The sequence below is a fragment of the Pinus tabuliformis genome, chromosome 3_1 (genome assembly GCF_031772625.1).
Source record: "Pinus tabuliformis cultivar Carrire ecotype Pingquan chromosome 3_1, CPIR1, whole genome shotgun sequence".
Classification (NCBI taxonomy): Eukaryota; Viridiplantae; Streptophyta; class Pinopsida; order Pinales; family Pinaceae; genus Pinus; species Pinus tabuliformis.
The window spans coordinates 751680480-751701702 of NC_142301.1; the positions used below are offsets into that span (position 1 = coordinate 751680480).

The 21223-nt window shown below is 37.9% G+C and overlaps 1 protein-coding gene across 3 annotated transcripts in view; it reads right to left on the reverse strand.

Moving 5' to 3' along the window:
* The window catches only part of LOC149189548 (uncharacterized), a 232483-nt gene that overhangs the window by 202342 nt on the left and 8918 nt on the right, over positions 1-21223 (reverse strand). For all 3 annotated transcript variants that reach the window (XR_016255907.1, XM_089411840.1, XM_089411839.1), the window contains exon 3: positions 18755-18957. Coding sequence is in view for 2 of the 3 variants with exons in the window: in XM_089411840.1 (XP_089267966.1) it covers positions 18755-18946 (192 nt within the window). In the remaining variant the exon portion in view is untranslated. The remainder of the gene's footprint in view (positions 1-18754; positions 18958-21223) is intronic.

Below are 21223 nucleotides of genomic sequence, written 5' to 3' on the forward strand. Positions count from 1 at the left end.
AGGGACCTCAAAGACCCTAATTTAAGTTAAAGATATTATACATCAAGCAAGACCAAGAACGTTGTCATCAAGATTCTAAGGCGATCTCCCTCTCATTGAAGCAAGGTCCTTACCATTGAAGACATCATCAAGAAGTCATCATTGATCTTCATCAACAAAGACTCCACCATCAAAGGATCCAAAGGGATCTCCCTCTCTGTGGGATCAAGGATCATTATTGAAGAAAACTATCTTCATCAAGGAGAGGTTTTCTATTCTATATATCATCATCAACATCAAGGAAGCAGCGACGAGAAGGAGCATCCTATCAAGTAATTATATTTATGTCCACGTTTGAATCTGTCAAAATGTCTTTTTGCAAGAAAAGCAACAAATTGGTTGGGGCTTCAAACTGTCTTGCATGGAAGAAAAGGATAGATTTAAATCTCATTGAAAATGAAGTTATGGAACATGTCAAAGGATCTATCACTAAACCAGGAAGGGAAGATGCTCAAGCTCTTGCAAAGTATATGAAAGGGGAAGTTAGGGCTCAAAGGATTCTCATAGAATCCATCAAGGACCCCCTCACTTCAAAAGAAATCTATGACAAACTGATAGAGTTATATTTTGTAAGCACTGCTGGAGAAGTCATCTCATTAAGGCAAGAACTCTACAAGCCGAAGATGTCAAGGGAAGATGGAATAGCTTCAAAATTTATGAGGATATCTGAAATCAGGGATCAACTTCAAGATCTGGGAAAAGTCATGTCTGATAGAGAAATGACTACAGTTGTACTAAATGCACTATCGGAGGAGTGGGGTAACTTTACTTCAAGTATTTATGGGAAGAAAGAAGCTACTCCATTCCAAGATCTATGGTCACTGTGCAAGAATGAAGAATCTAGAATAAAGGCGAAATCTGATGTAGGAGCAAATGAGCAAAATCAAGCTTATGCTACAATGACAAGAAGAAAAGGAAAATTCGCAAAGTCTGGTTCTCGGAAAAAGAAAAGGGACATGGCTAAGATTCAATGCTATGGGTGTCAAGAATATGGGCATTACAAAAGAGATTGTCCTAAGATCAAGAAGGACAATATCAAAAGAGGAAGAGAAGAAGCCCATATCACCGAAGAAGTGGAGGAAGTTGAAAAGAAGTCCAAGAAAGAGTAAGTAAGAAATCTCTACTATGACTGAGAGAGTCTTCCTCACCTAAGTTATTTTCAAGTTCCTAAGTCTTTTGTTGTACGATATGCCTATCATCATTCACTAAGAAAAATAATGGGATGCATCATGGCACCACAGAAGCATTGAAAGCAAGAGCTCATGAAGGCATCATAACGAAGCATGAGAGATGGTTAAAATTGGAATCTATGGCAGTCAACTATGGAAGGATATAGATCTTGGAAACCTCATGTGTAGCATAGGTGGCTCTTATGCAAAAGAAAGAAAAAGGTCATCTATTACAAGGCTCATCATACATCTGTTGAAGGGGGATACTCTAGATCCTCAAGATTCTCTGATGGAATCTTCATCAAAAGGTTCACCGATCAAGAGGGAAGCAAGTGTTTCATCTAAGAAATCCAAATTGTGGAATTCATGGGATGATGGTATGATGACAAAAGAGATAAAGAAGATCAAAGGATTGAAGTTCTTTAAATCAAGGAAGTTGCTGAAGAAAATTTGAATGACATAAAGGAAAATGAGGTATGTATGCTTACATTCAATATTGTAGAGTCATGTCATATGGTTGCAGGTAACATAGATCAATGCTCTATCTTGAGAGCATAATCAAAAGGAAGGATCTCCTCCTTCGAAGGGATGCAGGAATGCATGGGTCACACATTCACTAGATGAAATCAACATAATATGTCCTCATATGTAATATGAGGTGGTTGACATTAATTGGAGGAACTCTGATTGGAAGTTCCTAGGAATGAAATGTGTAAAAGAAAGGAAGAAAGAGATCGTGGAATATGCAACCATGAAAAAGGCAATCAAAAACCGAGAACCAAGAGATCGGACTAGGATATCTCCAAGAAAGATATATAGACTTTGATGAAGTCTAAAAAAGAAAGAAACCCTTGACAATATATATCTTTGGAGATGTGTTGATATGTAGGCAGGATGCTGATGCAAACTTGTTAAAATTGGCAACTAGGGCCAAACTCCACATGGATCATCTTATTTATGACAGCGGATATTTTTCTTGGATTCCTCTCTCCGAGAGGTGTAGGATTGATCTAAAGATCATCCAATTTTGACATGTACAAATAAAGATATGAATTTATTTATATTATGGACAAATTGTCAAGGTCGGCCAGCAAGCAAAACAGACATTCAAACCCCCAACTCATCCACAACATTGCATATAAAAGGAGGAGACCTCGAGTCATTTTCATCATCATCTCATCTCACATCTCTCTCTCTCCTCTTGTGATTGGGTACGCATATTTGAGCAGATTTCTCACACACGTGCGAAGGAAGAAGGACGAATTATGTTGATTGTTTGACCAGCATTGACTTTTCTGGTTAGGGCTTTTTGTTGCTGTCATAAATTATCAGATTTGTAAATTGTACTATCTCTCTCTCTGCTAAACTATTGAAGAATATAAGAAGAATTGATCAAGGGTTTCCCCACAATGGGGTTTGTCCCTGGCTAGTACCACGTCTTGTGTCCTCTTGTCTTGGCTTGTCTTCTACTATTTATGTTTATGTTCTATTTGCATATTACTATCATGTTGATGTGATTGCTAAACTGGATATTGATATTGGGCTAATAAAGAAATTGAAGTAAAATTGCTCTTAAGCATAGAACATACCATTGTTACCTAAAATTAACAAAACTAGAAGATGTCATGATGAAAGACCATCACAAAGGTAATTTTGATTTAATGTTCATTCCTTTATTTTTAAACAATATTTGGATGGGCTTATGCAAGGCTACCAAGGGAAGAGTTATGGATGTCTTCCACCATTGTTGTCCATGGAGCAGGAAGGAAGTTCCTTCAAGAAACATGGCATGGAAGTAGGCAGCATGGCATGAAGGAAGGCCAAATATGGATTGATGAATCACTTTCCGATGATGACATGACTAACTCATGGATGAAAGTGATGGATGGTTTGTGCCCTATGAAGAAGTTTCAAACATGAAGACTCCTAAATAACGAAAAGATGTTCATGACATCGTGAGGAGGATTTCTTCAAGCAGTTCGTTGTCCCATTATCTCCACCTAAGGAGATGTTGTAGGTCCCTAATTAAGAGGGAGCCTCGAAACAAGTTTCTTACTTGGAAGAAACTTGGAAACAAAATTCCTAAGCCAAGAGGGAGCTTAGGTACATTCCTTCTGTAGGAATGAGTACATTCCTTTATTGGAATAGATATGTCCTCCTTAATTAAGAGGGAGAGATAGACACATCATTCTTGTCTTCACTTGGGAAAACAGAAAGGAGGATGGGTAAACATCTGGAATCCGATGCTCTTTGAAGATGTGTTAGGGCATCCAAGATAATAGTAGTCGTAGAGGACCAATATTCTTTGAGGACTAGGAATCCAAGATAAGAATAGTTCTAGCGGAACACACCCTAACAACCCGGTTAGGGTATGTTCCAAGAGAGACAATGATGAGGGTGTTGTTAGAAAATCAGAAAAGCATAAATATTTTCTTATACTTGATAATTACTTGTGATGTTCTTGACTTCTTATTAGGTTTTCTTTATATCTTCTTTTTTTTTGTTCATCAAGCAATTACCAAAGCAAAAGCACATAAAATAATGGACACCAGATGTAAGCACTATGCCAGGGAAAAACTCCCCTCAAGGGGAAAACCCTGTCAAAAATTCTCTTCCTTTCAATAGTATTCTTAGAGACTCTTCACCCTAGACAAAGACCAAACCTTTCCTCCACACCAAGTCAGCCTCTAAGATCTTCGACCTCCTTTCCAACAACTTCGACTATGTAGCAGCTTTCGGCATCAAGCAGCTACCGGCATCAACAAAACTTGGAAGACTTTGATCTCCCAAACTAGGGAACGAAACAAAACGAGAGGCACCAGAATATTGTTTTTTTCTTCTTCTTAGACTCCACCCAACTCTCACTTCTTTCCCCTTCTTCTACTTCGCACTTCTTTCGGCTTCAAGAGATATCGAACTTTCTTGTGAGAGAGTGTGTTCCAAATGAATTCGATTTGCTTCTATTTATAGGCTTCAAGGGAGGTCGAATTGGTGTCCTTAGGCCGACGTGATCTCTTCTAGGCCGACTTGATGTGGAGGATACTTAAATTACATTTGACTCAATACATAACTTTTTTATATGAGTCAAAAGCCCAAGAAGGGTCTCTTTAAAAGTACAATGACTCTATTGACTCAGAATAAACCCTAGAAGTCCTCAATGGGGTCTTTGACCTAAAACATGGTGACCCAAGCATGAAACCCATGCTTTAATAAGTCACAATAATAATAATAATAATTCTTTTATTTTTTCTTTTGATAAGTACATTACAAGATGACTCAAATACATTTAATGAAGACCGAACCTAGTTACATTTTCCAACACTCTCTCTTAACTAGGGAGGTATTCATAAGTAGAAGGAAGAACTCAACTATATGAACCATGAAGAACTTTAGGCACCGCAATGCCATGGACTAGATTCCTAACCAGGGCAATCTATCCATTGGTTTCTCAACATTTAGGCACCGCAATGCCACGAACTAAATTCCTGACTAAGGCAATCTATCCAAGTGGGAATAAGGTGGACTCAAGCTTTCAGCCTCTCTAGGTACCATCAGGCTTAATTGTTAACCACCAACCCAAAGATCTAGGTGTGTATCCAAAACAAAGCTCTATAATCAACACCACCTTTTCCAACTTCGAGACCTAGACATAAACACAAAGTGTCAGCCAAATGTCCTCCCAGGCAATTCTTCACTCACAAAGCCTCAACACTCCTAGATCAAGCAGATCAAGGATAACCAATCTCTCCCAATCAAACTGATTGGTAACCAGCGTGCCATCAACATCTTCGAGAGATTAACCTATACAAACACAACCCCAATCAATAATATACTTTCATATGTAAATAACCAAATACAAACCTTCGGGGTTTTGATGTTGCTTCTCAACTATTCATAGTAGGACTATCAACCAAATCTTTAACAAGAGATTCCTCAATCATACACTTTCCTTTCCTACTTCTCATGCAACAACATATCCTCTAAAATTCATTCTTCAATCAAAACCAAGCTATGCCCTCCCTCTCAACCAGGGAACATCTCTTTATCTAAAGTTTAAACTCCCTCTTAATCTTAGGGAGATCTCTTCTATTCAAACTTCCTTAGGGAGATCAGCTTCTTCTTTACGTCATCGGAGAATCTTTCATGGCTTGCAACCATTTCATTAGAGTTATAAGCATCCTCGTCATGCTTATCACATCAACGAGCATCTTCACCATATTGAAGATTGTGTACCTACACAACTTAGATAGCAAGTACAACGAAATCTATATAAGCATAAAGTTTTCCATATTAGAATCACGGAAGCATTTCAACTTTATACATATCAGATACCCAAACTTAATTACAAACAAGAGACATATACTCTTCAACATCTAGCTAGGAACTTTGTCGTAAACCCTAGACTACTTCATAACAGCTTTCATTCCATCTAGGGTTTCAATGTTTCTTTCAAAGGTGTAACATACCCTACTACAACATATAGCAAACCCTAGAAACAATTCAAACAAATAAGATGTATAAGGCATCTAACAACTTTCAAAAGTTATATGTTAGACTTTCCACTAGGGTTTCATACAAATCCTAGATTTCATACCAGAGACTCAATCAAAACCAATCACAGCTTAGTCATTGACATGACCAGCTTCCACTAGGGTTAGTTGCAAACCCTAGATTTTCAATCAACCATTAACCTCAACTAAAACTCAAATTTCAACAATCTTACACAAATCTCAAATTATCATATTGTCATCATTCATCAGAGATTTTCACTTTTACAAAGGTTTAACTCCAAAGCCCTAGAATTTCATTTTCAAAATCTCAACAATCATTATATAAATAGGTCTCAAATTATTATATCACACATACTAGAGGATTTAACTACTACTAGGGTTTAGTTGCAAAACCCTAGATTTCCAAATATCATCATCCTAGAATCACAGACAAAGACTTATATTGAATCCTAAGACTTATGACCATCAATGACTAGGTTAACACACATATCTAGGAATTCATTATCATGCATAAGCATATCATATGTCCGACAACATTAATACATCAAACATATACTAACCTAGACCAAGCTAGGGTTTCGACCAAATGTACACATATATATACCTAGGGCTTCATTCCTATGATCTTACTTTATAACAAAGGTTTTGCTTATAGGCTCAACCAAACCCTAAATATCTAGGGTTTCATAACTTAGTAAAGAAAACCCTACTATTCCAAAACTTCAAAGGTTCGAGATCTCAAACAAACATCTTTCAACCCTAACAAGTTAAGATTTCATGATCATACCAAAATCCCAAACATGACATCATCAAGAAGGACTTCAAATAGCATTTCACAATCATCCTACGCAGTTTTAGGGTTTCACACATTGTCAGCATACCCTTAGGTTAGGGTTTTCTAGAGAACCTGTCTAGGGTTCTATAAAATCAGTTAAGAATATGAGTGGGGTAGATTTATCAATTGATGAATCACCCAGAACAAGAATCAATATGATTCAATATAGCTAGACACAACAATGTTAGTAATAGATTGTCAAATGAATAAACATTTACTATAAAGAAGTCAATGTTTTGTAGTTTAAGGCATACCTTTGTTTCTTGACAAACCTTATCTTGGGTGGCTTTCTTCCATACTCCTTGAGGATATAGCAAATGTCTTCTTAATCAAAACAATAGAGGGAGAATGGTGATTAGTATTTAATATAATCAAAAACTAAATGATTACATGAAACCAAAAATTGAAAGGAAATGAGATACTTATATTTGGGAGTTGTTGGGGGCTCCCTGCAAAGCTTGAGGGATACCTATAACTCATAAAACAAAAGAAAATGTCTTTTCCAAAATCATGTTAAAACCTATAAAATCTAAAACATCAAAAATATAAAATAAAATATCTAAGACTAAAAGCAAAGGACTTAATAGTGTAAGTCCCTTATATCAGATTCTTTGGGTTGGACTTTCTTTGGGTCTCCTTCTTCAGCAAAGTTGGCTTGATCTCTTTATCTCTTCTTGTTTCTTGGATTGTCGGGACAATCACTCCTGTAGTGACCCTTCTTATGACATTGATAGCGTTCTACCTTGGACATGTCTACTTTTTTCCTTGGTCCTTTCGATTTTTTTCCTTTGTCATGAGCAATGTAGGCATTTAATACTCCTTCAGGATTCGCAACTAATGAGATCCTTAATTCTTCGTGACTGCAAGCAATCCATAGTTCTTCAAAAGTGGGAGCTTCCTTCCAATTATTAAGTCCTACAACAAATGCACCCCAAGTAGGTGGCAATCCTAATAGAGCAGTGATCACGAGTTCTTTGTCAAGAACAATTTCATCAATGGACAAAAGATCGTCCCTGATTCTTGTTATCTTCACAAAGAAGGAGGCCATTGTGTCTTCTTTAGTCATCTATGTGGTCCTTAGCTCATTCTTCAAACTTACTACTTGACTAATGTTCTTAATAGTGAATAACTTTGACAAGGCTTCATACATTTCATAAGCATGATGTGTTGATTTTTGTAGCATCGATTGTGTTCTAGCCACGAAATTTGGTGGAGAGGCTAGAATACATGCATTCTCCAAAACCCAGAAATCGTTTCTGGAAATTCCACCTAGAGACGACTTAATTAAAATAATTAACTTTTTTTTTAATTGTTCTTAAATCTAAACTTAGGAAATCTGGTTAATTAAAGGGTATTAATTAAGTCATGGTTCGAATCTTCTAGAAGAAGACATGGATCGATTTCTAGTTAATCTTAGCCATCGATTATGTTTTAATCTTGGTCGTTGAAGCCTCAACGAGAGATTATAAGAAGAAATTTGATGGGGGTTGGAGAACACACTTGGAGCCACCAGGAATTCGATATTGCTAGGAAATCGAACTCCAAAGTAGCAGTTGTGAGTTGTCAAAGGTGATTCAGTAGTTTCAAAGCAGTGAGAGAGGGGCAGGGATAGTAAGGTCGGAAGGAAGTTTTTCCAATTCGGTGAGTGCATAGCAGAGAGACAACGTACTCCACAAAGAGGTTGACGTAGTGCAGAGAAGCAGCGCAGAGCTTCAGAGGGAGATTTGTATTTGCTAAGGAGAAGTTGAGTTTCAAAGACAGGAGCTGGAGTGGGAGCCCGGAGAGCCAGAAGATCGAGTTTCCAGAGCAGCAGCTAATCAATAGAGTGAGAGAGACGCTGGTCCCAACAGGCTGATGCAGAGGCAGCACAGAGGCAGCTAGGGGTAGCTCATCTTGAGTTGATGTTAGTGTCAGATCACCAGTGGAAGTGAGATTTTTCTCACTAGATGTTTGTCAGTTATTTTCTCTGTATGGAAAGCTAGATTTGAGCTTCCATAGATTTGTACTCAAATTTACTACTGCATAATAATCAAACCCTCAGTTGTTGCACCGATTTTCGCGAGTTGGGTTTTTCTAGGGACTCTAGTCCAAAAATAACAGTGTTTCTTGTGTGTGCATCTATTCTTCCATTGTTTTTATTTCTTCCACAGTGTTTATTTTGTGTAGGCTGCAGTATATGTATTTCGATATTTGTTGTAGAAACTGCAAGTAATTTGTTTAAAGCAATTTAACAAATAGGAGAAATATCATCAGTTTGTTGCAATAGGAATCGGGTCACCGATTTTTCACATGATTGATGTTGGCTATGAATGGGACAAGGTTGTCCTTTATTCCTTCTACCATTACAGTCACGGCCACCAATTCTAGTTCCCTTAACTTTACTTTGTCAGCATCACCGAAGTCTTTTGTAGGCTTCTTTACTTTTCCTTTGACCAAGTCAAAAACCTTGTTCTTTTCAAGGATGAGGTCAATCCTCTTCTTCCAAGACCTATAGTTTGAGGCTCCTTCAAGATTGTTCTCTCCCTTGACTGTGTTAGACATCTTCCTTGAATATAGTAGAATCTTTCCCTGAGATAGTCCTTTTGAATGGTTCCTTGATCAAATGCTTGAGACTGCCCTTTTCTTCTTTCTTAACCAAAGCTCAGATTCCATGTTAGAAAATCAAAAAAGCAAAAAGATTTTCTTATACTTGATAATTAGTTGTGATGTTCTTAACCTCTTATTAGGTTTTCTTTATATCTTCTTTATTTTGTTCATCAAACAATTACCAAAGCAAAAGCACATAAAATAATGGACACCAGATGTAGGCACTATGCTAGGGGAAAACCCCCCCCAAGGGGAAAACCCCCCCCAAGGGGAAAACCCAATCAAAAATTCTCTTCCTTTCAATAGTATTCTTTGAGACTCTTCACCCTAAACAAAGGCCAAAGCTTCCCTCCACACCAAGTTAGCCTCCTAGATCTACGACCTCCTTCCCAGCAACTTCGACTATGTAGCAGCTTTCGGCATCAACAAAACTTGGAAGACTTCGATCTCCTAAACTAGAGTACGAAACAAAAACAGAGAGGCACCAAAATTTTGTTTTCTTTTTCTTCTTAGACTCCACCCAACTCGCACTTCTTTCCCCTTCTTCTTCTACTTCGCACTTCTTCCTTTTTCAAGAGATATCGAACTTTCTTGTGAGAGAGTGTGTTCCAAATGAATTCGACTTGCTTCTATTTATAGGCTTCAAGGGAGGTTGAATTGATGTCCTTAGGCCGACTTGATCTCTTCTAGGTCGACTTGATGAGGAGGATACTTAAATTACATTTGACTCAATACTTAACATTTTTACATGATTCAAAAGCCCAAGAAGGGTCTCTTTAAAAGTACAATGACTCTATTGACTCAGAATAAACCCTAGAAGTCCTCAATGGGGACTTTGACCTAAAACATGGTGACCCAAGCATGAAACCCATGCTACAATAAGTCACAATAATAATAATAAAAATTCTTTTCTTTATTCTTTTGACAAGTACATTACAAGATGATCAAATACATTTAATGAAGACCGAACCTAGTTACATTTTCCAACAGGTGTCTATACATCATTGGTCTCACCAGCATTGAGCTCAAATCTCGTGAAGAGATAAGAGTTGTTAGTCAAGGCCTTGATATGTGACAATGCTGGTTGATATGATGTTATACAGATGGGTTACCAATCTGACTCTTCTTATGAGAAATTCTTCACATTAAAAATGGCCAAGTACCATTATGAATACCTCCCTAGTTAAGACGGAGTGTTGAGAAGTGTAACTAGGTTTGGCCTTCATAATGACATGTGTAATTATGATTTTATGTAAGTGATGTAAAGAACAAAAATAAAATTATTATTGTAATGCTTGTCTCATGGGTTTTATGAGCAAGGAATTTTATTTTTAGTATGGCCAAGTACCATTATGAATACCTCCCTAGTTAAGACGGAGTGTTGAAAAGTGTAACTAGGTTTGGCCTTCATAATGACATGTGTAATTATGATTTTATGTAATTGATGTAAAGAACAAAAATAAAATTATTATTGTAATGCTTGTCTCATGGGTTTTATGAGCAAGGAATTTTATTTTTAGTGATGGCTCCCATTGTGAGCCCTTAGGATTGGTCATAAAGTCAAAGAGAGTCAATGTCATGTATGAAGCACCCTTCTTGGGCATGTTACATTTTTGTATGAGTCATTAATTGTATAAGAAGGCCCTCCAAGACCAAGCAAAGGCACCTCCTACAAGTCGGCGACAAGAAGAAATCACAGATCTTCACCAAATGTCATGTCGGCTCACCCTCTAACAAGTCGGCCTAATTGATAGGGAAACAACTATAACTAGCGCAGTTTGGATTTCATTTGTAGCACAGATTTTCGGTAAAGAAGAGGTTTGAAACAAGAAGTCTAAAAGGGAAAAAGAAGATAGTCTTATAGCCAGTGAAGAGAAGGGAAGCAAGAGCGAAGCCTCTAACATTGTTTTTGGTTCTGTTTTGGGATAATCTACTTCACACATGCGAGAAAAGAGTGTTGCCCACTACAAAAGAAGCCAAGCTCTTATTGTCATACTCGTAGATCATAACAAGGAGAAGATCAAGGTGTATTACAGTCGAGTTACCAAGGAAGAGACCTCCAAATAAAGCGAAGGAAATCAAGGCATAAGAGAAGGTCATATGCATGAGTTAGGGTTTTTGAATTAGGGTCGAAGATTGCAAACCTAATTCGAGGAGGCCGAAATAAAGCGAAGGCTTGAAGCAGAAGGAATCTGAAGTTGAAGAATAGTCGAGGAGGAGGAAGGAGCAGAAGGTTGACTATTGTTCAGTAAAGGATCTCAAGGAAGGTTTGTGTCTTGGTCTTGGAGTGGCAAATAGGTCAAGGGTCTTGGTCTTGATATTCGTCAATTGAAGTCTCTATAAGAAGAAGGATTTGTTCAGGTTCTCCTCTCAAGTGGGAGAGGTTTTGGCCCTCGCCGATAGCCTATATTTTGTGTCTCGTGTCTCTTTATGGTTTACGCATTAGTAGTTGTTTGATAAAGAACAACACTATAAACATAAATAAAAGAAGATCCTAATCTAAGAAGTAAAAAGCATTCACAAGAAGTGATCAATAGAAGAGAAATCACTAAATCTCGAAGCCCTAGATTTCCCAACAATAGAGGAGCAGGAGCAAGAAGCTCATAAGGCTGAATAGGGACCAACAACATGCACACAGTCAGCGAATCCAGAGGATGAGTTAGATATTCCTTCAAGCTCTACCAGGAGAAGGTCAAGATGGGCCGAGCAAACGTTGAGAGATGTTGAGGAGCGTGTGGAGGCTCCTAGCAGGCCGTTTAGGCAGAGTAGACCACCTACCATATTTTCAAGTTATTTGGCACTATCGAGCAACATTAGAGAGTCTAAGACTTCCACTTTTGAGGAGGCTATAAATGAGCACATCTGGAGTGATGCCATGATAGAGGAGTATAGTTCCATCATGAGCAATGTTATATGGGACATTGTGTCGAGATCGAAGGGAAAGTCTACGGTCACTTCTCGATGGATCTATAAGATCAAACATGTAGCTAATGGCAATGTTGAGAAGCACAAAACGAGGTTCGGGGCGAGAGGGTTCTCCCAAAAGGAGGGAGTGGATTACAAGGAGACCTTCGCACCTATTGCCAAATATGCATCCATTAGAGCAGTTATGTCCATTGCCTTAGAGATGTGGTGGAGGATACATCAGATGGATGTGAAGATTGCTTTCTTCAACATAGTGGTTGAGGGGGAGGTATATATTGAGTAGCCTCAGGGTTTTGAGGTGCATGGGAGAGATTTCCATGTATGCAAGTTGAAGGGCTGAAGCAGGCTCCATGCGCATGGTTTGCCAGGATTGATGGATATCTTCTTGGTTTGGGCTTCACCAAGAGAGAGGCGGATCCCAACTTGTACTATGTACTTGTTGAGAGTGAGCATCTCATCTTGGTATTGTATGTGGACGATCTCTCTTGACATGATCCATGAAGCTCATATGGATGTGAAAGGAGGACCTTGATTCGAAGTTCGATATGAAGGACATCGGCTTGATGCACTACTTTTTGGGACTGGAGGTGTGGCAGTAGCCAGGAGAGATTTTCCTTGGACAAGGCAAGTATGTAGTTGAGATCTTGAGGAGGCTCAGGATGGAGGATTCCAAGATTATGTCTACACCGATGATCACTAACCTGATGAAGTTGAGCGCTTCTTAAGGTGAATTAGTGGATCACACACTAAACTGGCAGTTGATAGGTTCCTTGATGTATCTGGTCAACACTAGGTCGGATATATGTTGTGTTGTGAACACACTCAGGCAGTTCATGGTGGAGTCAAGACAAGTTCAATGGGTGGCAGCGAAACATGTGTTGAAATACTTGCGTGGCACAATAGACTATGGACTGAGGTATGTCAGAGCTGGAAGAGTGGGGTTGCAGGGGTACACCGATTTTTGATTGGGTAGGGAGTGTGGTGGACAAAAAGTCCACATCTGGATGTTGTTTCAACTTGGGATCAGCCATGATCTCATGGTTCAGCAAGAAGCAACAGTCAGTGGCACTTAGTTTAGCAGAGGTAGAGTACATGGAAGCAAGTATGGTGAGTTGTGAGGCAATGTGGCTTCACAAGATGCTTGCAAGGTTATTTGATCTACAAATGGAGCCAAAAGTGATTCACTGTGATAATCAAAGTTGCATTAAGCTCTTTGAGAATCTTGTGTTTCATGACTAGTCCAAGCATATCGAGATCAGATATCACTTCATCAGAGACAAGGTCCAGAGGGGTGTTGTGAGATTGCAGTACATTTCTACAAAGGAGCAGGTGGCAGATGTTCTCACTAAGCCTCTAGTGAAAGGGAAGTTTGTGAAGTACCGAGATAAGTTGGGGGTGGTGGAGAATCCCTTCCTTGCTAGGAGGGAGTGTTGAAGCTAGTGGTAGCTTCAGAAGGTCTTCTACCTAAACTTTGTATCTTAGAATGTGTAAGACATTATTTGCCTCTTCTAGGTGCTTGCTTGGTGGAGTACATGATTTATATCTTCTTTCCTACATCTAACTTAGGGAAAGTACAATAATTAAAGTCAATTAATTATTTTGGACTGTTAAGTCATTTTCTAAGGATAAGTAATTTAATTATTTAAGTAACTTAGATATAATCTCAACCATTGATCTCCAAGATGATTCTAGAAGGAAGATTGGGTTAGGGATTTGGACTTAATGAGGATTATAAAGGGAGCCTAGCGAGGAGGTGAAGACACAAGTGTGATTGAGTCATCATTCAAAGAGAGGGATTTTCTCTAAGTGCAAGGGCCTATGTGAACCAAAAAGGCAGAGAAGGAGAAGTGCGAGTGGATAGGGGCAAATCCAAGAGGGTGAGTAAGAGGAGATTGCAAGGCCGAGTTGCTGGAGGGAGAGTCGTCAAAGCAATCTCGACCGTTGATGAAGATTAAAATTTATTTTAATCTTATCCGTTGAAATATTTAAATATCTGGGGAAATTTGAAATTTTTAATTAAATAGAACAACAATAAAATTCTGAAGAAATAGAGATACCTGCTACTTCAATCAAAATTAAAAATGTTACCCTAGATCCAACCAACTAAACAAGATACCTGTATTCAGATTATTCTAAGAGAGCTATTGATTGATAGTTTTCATTAAGCAACTCCCTTGATAAACATCACTTGTTATCTTTTGACTTGATAAACCATTTATTCTGCAAGTTAGTTTCTTTAAGCATTGAATTGAAGGCACTGGTCTCATAACATTAAATCTAAATAGTCCAATCTAATTGAATAGCCTAAGCACTGCTCAATTAATCACACTTGCATCTAATTTAAGTCAAGCTACTAAGATAATCCTAAGTGCATCTCCTAGAACTTGTTGGCTCCCAACAAGTTTCCCTTCATCATCCACCCTTTCACCCTTTAGGGACTACCCCCCTTAGCTTGTCTAGGAGATAGCTAGAACAGAGTGGGTAGGGATTAGAGTGACAGCCCTTGCCCTGAGCGTTGTAGCCCTTGGTGTACACTTTGGTTTATTTATGTTGCATATATTTAATTCTAGAAGTTAAAATACCAGTGATTTAGTGTTTATTTGGGTAAATAAATAAATCTTTGGGGATAAATTAAGTTGTCGTGAGAAAATAAATCTGGTTGGTATTAGAAATTTAACACAAAGCCCTAGAGGGCAACCCATTCTATATGATGCACAAGCCATGTACGCATTCCGAAGAGCATGATGACTGAGTAGATGCAACATTGCCCTCTTTTGCCAGAGTGTTAGGCCTTTTGATGACTTGAGCAATTGAGACACATAGCAGAGCAACCGCAGGAGCCAAAATGTTGGGCTTCTCTTGCCTAGCATGGAGGATTCTTAACGATGTACCAATGGACCCAGCATGCCCCCAAGATGGCATTGATAGTACTTGATGGGCATGCCATGATCCAGGGCCCAGATGAGGACGATCATCCTTAAGATGATTGAGGAGGGCCAGTTGCACCTGATGGAGGCACCACGTGGCTCATATCACACCCATGGAGATGACGTGTGGCACCCACAGTTGGATGTTGACTCTTGGAGTTGCTTTGATGCATGATTTGGGGGTTTTTCCTCAAATGGAGGATGATCATGATGCTTGGAGGCATTCTCAGTCTTTTCATTGCATTGATGGAGCATCTGGAGCCCAAAAGGGGCGTGATGTCATCACATTTTTAGCCCTAGAGCTCACACGTGTGGGCATACATCGGAAAATTATGATGTAAAGCTAATGGGTTAGCTTGTAACCCTAATTTAATTTTTGTCCACTAAAAAATTAAACTTGTGTAAGAGATTTTAGTTAGAAATTAAGTGAGGTAGACTTCATATAAATAGAGAGTCACCCCACTCATTTACTCATCATTGTTGGTGGAGAAATCGACCTCTCTTAGAGACTTCGGCCTAGCTTGATGTACATTGCTACTTTGTGGACATGTGATCTTTTGTGGATATTGACTATTGAAAACTTTTGTTTGTTGCAGAGACATCATATTGGGATAAAGAAGGCTTGTTTCTTGGATATATTGTGAGTACCTTATTATTGAATATCTTTCATGATTATTGCATGTAATGTTGCTAGGTTTTTCTATGTTCCATGTCTAAATGCTTATGTTTATATGAAATACTTGGTTAATTTTTCCATGCTTTAATTTGTATCTCGAAACTTCACTAGAGAACCTCCAAGAGAGATTTTCTCTGGTAAATTTATCCCCACATAAAGTGATAGCTAGGGTATTTCCAGGGTTAAAACTTAAATTCCTTTAAGACTCCCTCACCAAAGTAGATAGAAGGCACTGGCATCCATATTGATGGTCAAAAATCATAAAATTTTACCTTTTTTACCTCCCTCCTAGAATTTCGGCCCTTCAGGGCAAGCCACTAGGGTTAAGTTTTGAGGTCGAATTCAACTAGGGCATGAGCGTTGAGCTAGTGGAAGTCATTCTACCCTGTTGATCCTTAGAACATCAAAATCTAGCAATTTGCATGGTTGGAAGTCCCTCCCTAGGACTGATGTCGTTAACCCTAGGAAATTCTAGGCCTATAAAAATCCTAATTCTGCACTAAGGCATCAACTTAGGGTCATTTGAAGGTTTGTAGCTCCTGTTGCTGACTATGTCATTAAGCAAACCTTTTCTCTTTTGTATGCCTAGTTGGGATCAATGTTGCAAACATCAACATTGGATAAAATCGACAAGGATCCAAAAAACCAAAAAATCGTAAAACTTGCAAAAATATCAATAGAAGTCAACAAACATCGGCAAAATTAAAATACCACCAAAACATCGGTAAAAATCGGCAAACATTGGCTTGGCCAAAAAATCGCAAAATTAGGATAAAATCACAATAAAATCGAGATGTTTGCAACACTATTTGGGATAGTATTGAAGCATACATCAAAAACCCTATAGGTTGCTTCATGAGTATGCTACTCCTTGTCTAATAGAATTGAGCCATATTCTTAGCCTGACTACCTTGAGTAAGCCTATTTAAGTGTCACCATCGAACCCTAGACCTAGACTAACCTTTAGGTGACCTATACTAGGGAGCCTCCTATTTGATGAAATTCCACAAAAGAGCAGGAGGTGGATTGCTAAGATGGTAGTGGCATCCAACTCGTTATTGAGTCGTAATCTGGATTTTTTCTTGTGAGGTATCTCACAAAGACCTACAAGATTTTGAGGCAAAAGGGACCATGTGAAGCAGCCTCTCTTAGTGACAAACCAGTAATATAACACCATCATATGCAATCATTACTATGCTCAATATAATGCCATGTCACTATCTCACATCACCATTATCCAACCCCTTTGGGAGATAGAACCATCATACATGAACAAAGGTGTAGCACTCTCTAGATGAACAAGTATACCAAGACAACAACATGGTGAGGTAGCATGCTCTATAATCAACATGAAGAAAAACCATGATCATGACAATCCACCAAGTATTAAATGAATCTCCTCCATCAAGACACCATCCCAATTAAATAATATGAAGGTGTACACCCTCAATTCATCAAAACTCCATATGAACCATGCTACAAACACCATCCATTCTGATGAAAACCACAAGAGAAACCTCATGCCATATGAGATGTAGCAAGAGGGAATGCAATCCTCAAAATAATAAATATCTTTCGCTCTTACAAGATGTGGGGTTCTTCTATGTAGCTGAAGGAAGTTTGAGGTGGAGAGATTGAGAAGCCCGGAAAATGATCTAGAGGAATATGCTTTTACCAGTTTGTAACAACTATGATTGTGGAGCTGTCTCATTGAAAAAAAATTGATGGGGGTTTAATAAAATCGTGCATCTGTCAACCACCATACTGAATCTGCCCAACTAAAATCTGAGAGAAACCCTAACAGATCTTGAGACAGATGCCACGGCAGAGATGAACTTGGGCCTATCCCTATCAGCATTTGATCCATCTAAAGATCTCTTTACCTTCCAAAAGCTTCTTAGATTCTTGAAACTCCTCTTTGTGGAGCAAGGAAGGAGTGGTACCTCGTTCCAACGCCCCTTCCAATAATAGATCGAGTGGATAGCTGCCCCTAAGTGTTTCAGGGCCTTCTTCAAGAACCAACAGCTTCCAAATATTTCAAGGCCTTCTTCAAGAACCAACAGCTTCCAAATATTTCAGGGCCTTCTTCAAGAACCAACAGCTTCCAAATAACATATAGAACTAGGGTTATGCAGCCTTGTGTTAGGAGGTTTTTGGATTAAAGTAAAATCTAGATCTATGTTACCTTTGAGATTGACGAAATGCTTTTCCAAGAAGAAGATTGCATCCTCTCCCAGATCATCAAGAGGATCATAAGAATAACCCACCAGATCTTCATCTTCTATATTTTTTCAGTGAATACATTTGTAAAAATCTCAAAACCCTAGCCAACTAACACTTTCATCTTTCAATGCTATTGCATAGACGAGCATCTGTTTCCAAAATATCAGCTGCTGATCAGTTTTATTATGGGCAACTCTTAAAAATGTTTCAGCATTTGTTGGCACTAAAATAATGGATTCTTACAAAAGGCAAACCACTACTGGAAACATTTAACATTTGCTTCTTATGAGAAATATTTCAGAGTTTGAAGGAAATGTAATCAGACAAAAGGGGAACTTAACAAAGAACTTTTAAGTTAGAATCCATGGCCTTTACCATGTCCAGTATACGACTATGCACTTAAAAAACATGAGAGCTTGAAGAAACATAACCAGATAAACTAAATATTGAGATCGAGTTCACATGACAGACCACAGTTCCATTACGTTGAACATTATAAATACTCTCATAGTAACAAGTTTCAAAGTACACAATCTAACCTAAGAAGAATTTAAATGTGGTTAAGGGTAATGAATCCTGAAGACTAATGTTTGCGATTAGTATGTCTTTGTCAATGTAACACTTTTCAATTTTTCAATAGCAGTTGCTTGACAAGTTGAAAACCGATAATAGAGAAATTTAGGTGAGCAAACATAAAATACTGCATCTTCACTATCTGTCAGAATGCAAACACTAAAAGCAAAAAGGAAGTTAACCTAGATATATAAAAAAGTATATCATAATGTACAAATAAAGAAACGAATGCAAAGTAGTGAAGTACTGTAGAAACTTAGAAAGTAAAGTCTGGGAATTTAATCATAGACCTTTGCTTCGATGCGTTGATCATCTGTCTTACATGGATCAACAGATACGGTTATTTTGGCTAAAGGCTGCCCCAAATCATTAAACTCTTTCCATGCTTGACCAATAACCTGAGGACACTTCATAAGCCAAACAGACCGATCTGCTTTTATTGTATCAAGCATTGATCCAGAATCCTCTGGGATCCCCGCCATCTTCTCAAATCCTGCCCACAAATCCCCAAATTCAATTAGAATTAAATTGTAAGCATGAAACCCCATGTTACATCTCTTATAGGATTGTTTTTTTCTAAATATAAGCTGAACTTAGCAATAATCGTAAAATTAGAGGAAGATATCCTTTGGAACATAACAGCAGCAAGCATTTATTCATTTTGAGCAGGCTAGTTGAAAAAACAAATGTTGCACATTCAACTCCACTATTTGACTAAAAAAAGGTCGTTGTAATCCACAGCATGCAAGAATGCAGTCAAAGGTTGCTTAGAAAATTGCCACATGAAGGTTTCTAACTTCTTTTAAGCTTTGATGTTTTTTTAATTTGAGCATTCTATTTTATATTAATTTCTTTTTATGTGGCTCCAAATTCATCATTAAAACTCTGTGACATTCAAAGAAGTAGACACACAATGATCTCACATTGGTTTAAAAGAGATCTGCCCCCCAACCTTAGAAACCATGGTTAGCAATATTGGAGATATAGGAAATACCAGAGATGATGATTTCTGAAAAATACACAGAACAATTTGGGTACAATGAGAAACACAGGAAAGTACACTTGTAAACAAAATCACAAAGATTGCTTCAAACTGGTTCTATGAAGATTGCTTGAACCTGATTTATATTTCTGTTTTACCACCCATTCAGACCTACTTGATCTGTAGGATTTTCTCCATAATCAATACTAAAACTCAGATTTAATCTAATAATTTAGTTAAAACAATTTAATAAAAGCTGGGTTTTATAGGAGTTTGCTTCTTTTGGTTGAATAGCTCCAACATGAAATCCCCTAGTTCGTTTTGGTTCTCACTAGACAAAATACTATGGAGATAATTATAAATTGCAAATATTTATACAACTATAATCTAATAGGTGGGTTATAAGCATTGAGGCCCAAATCAAGGAGGGACCTTAGACAAGGATGCCTTCCATTACCCCTTCTATTTATTTTAACACTTGAAGGCTTAAGTAAGCTACTTCAAAAAGCAGAAGGATATGGTAGTATTAAAGGGGATACCTATCGGAGTATCATGTAGTATCACACATTACTATTTGTAGATGATATACTGATTATTTTATGAAGGTAGTAGAAGAGTCATTGAGAAGTTCAAATATATCATAGATTTATTTAGTAAGGTAACTGAAATGACAATTAATATGGAAAAATCCTTGATGAACTTACTAGGATATCTACGCGAGGAAAAAATGTTATTACTCAATTGTTTCCCTTTAAGATGACTAATCTAGTATAGTATCTTAAGTACCTAGGTTTCTTTTTTAAGACCAAATCAATATAAAAAATGTGATTGGCAGTGGTTGATGGCTAAAGTGGAGAAGAAATTATAAACTTGGTGCAATAAATGGTTGTCTAATGGAGGTCGTTTGGTTTTGGTAAAAGTATTTTTGGAAGTGATCCCAGTCTATTAGATATCCCTTGCCTAGGTGCCAAAATGTGTTTTTTTCCCCAAAAGTGCCAAAATGTGTTTTGGAAACTGTTACGAAACTTTGTTACAAGTTTATCTGGTCTGGAAACCAGAGAGAAGGATCAATGTTGCCCTCATGGAAAAATTGGCATTACCAAAATCCATTAGATGGCGGATCCTCAAAAGTCCCTTTCTCTCTCAAAGGCTCTTACTACAAAAAATGTATGGAGATTAACAAAAGGAGGTTTGTAGGTTCAAGTAGTAAGAGCTAAGTACATAGCCCCTAATCCAATGGAGGATTGATTAAAATCCCCTCAATTAACCAAATAATGCCTCAATAATCTGGAAAGTTGTTATTTTGGTTGGCAATTGGTTGATTATGTAAATTAGAAAAGGGGATAAAGTGAAAATTGGTCTTGACACATGGATAGGGAGCAAAGGTATGCACAAACTTCCCTTTGAGAAGGTTGTTGAGATTGTAGCTTGGAAGGTGATCCTGCATGGATCAAGTGCCATGACATGCAGCGAGTCACCTTAATTATCTCCTATAGTAGTTAATTAATGAATTTCCTAAGTCAGGAGTTTAGACGACAATTTAATTTAATTGTTGGGTACCTTTTTATAAAAAGGAAAATAAGTCAACAACAGATTAAGTCATAGCCATTGATCTCAGTGAAGTGAGATCTAATCTCAAACATTGAGATTAGGGATTTCGCTTGAGATTAGGGATTTCTCTTGAGATTAGGGTTTGATCTTTTTAATAGGAGGTTCAAGCCAAAGGAGATGCACATTCGATTTGGCACGAGTTGGGATTCAGTGGAGCGCAATATTT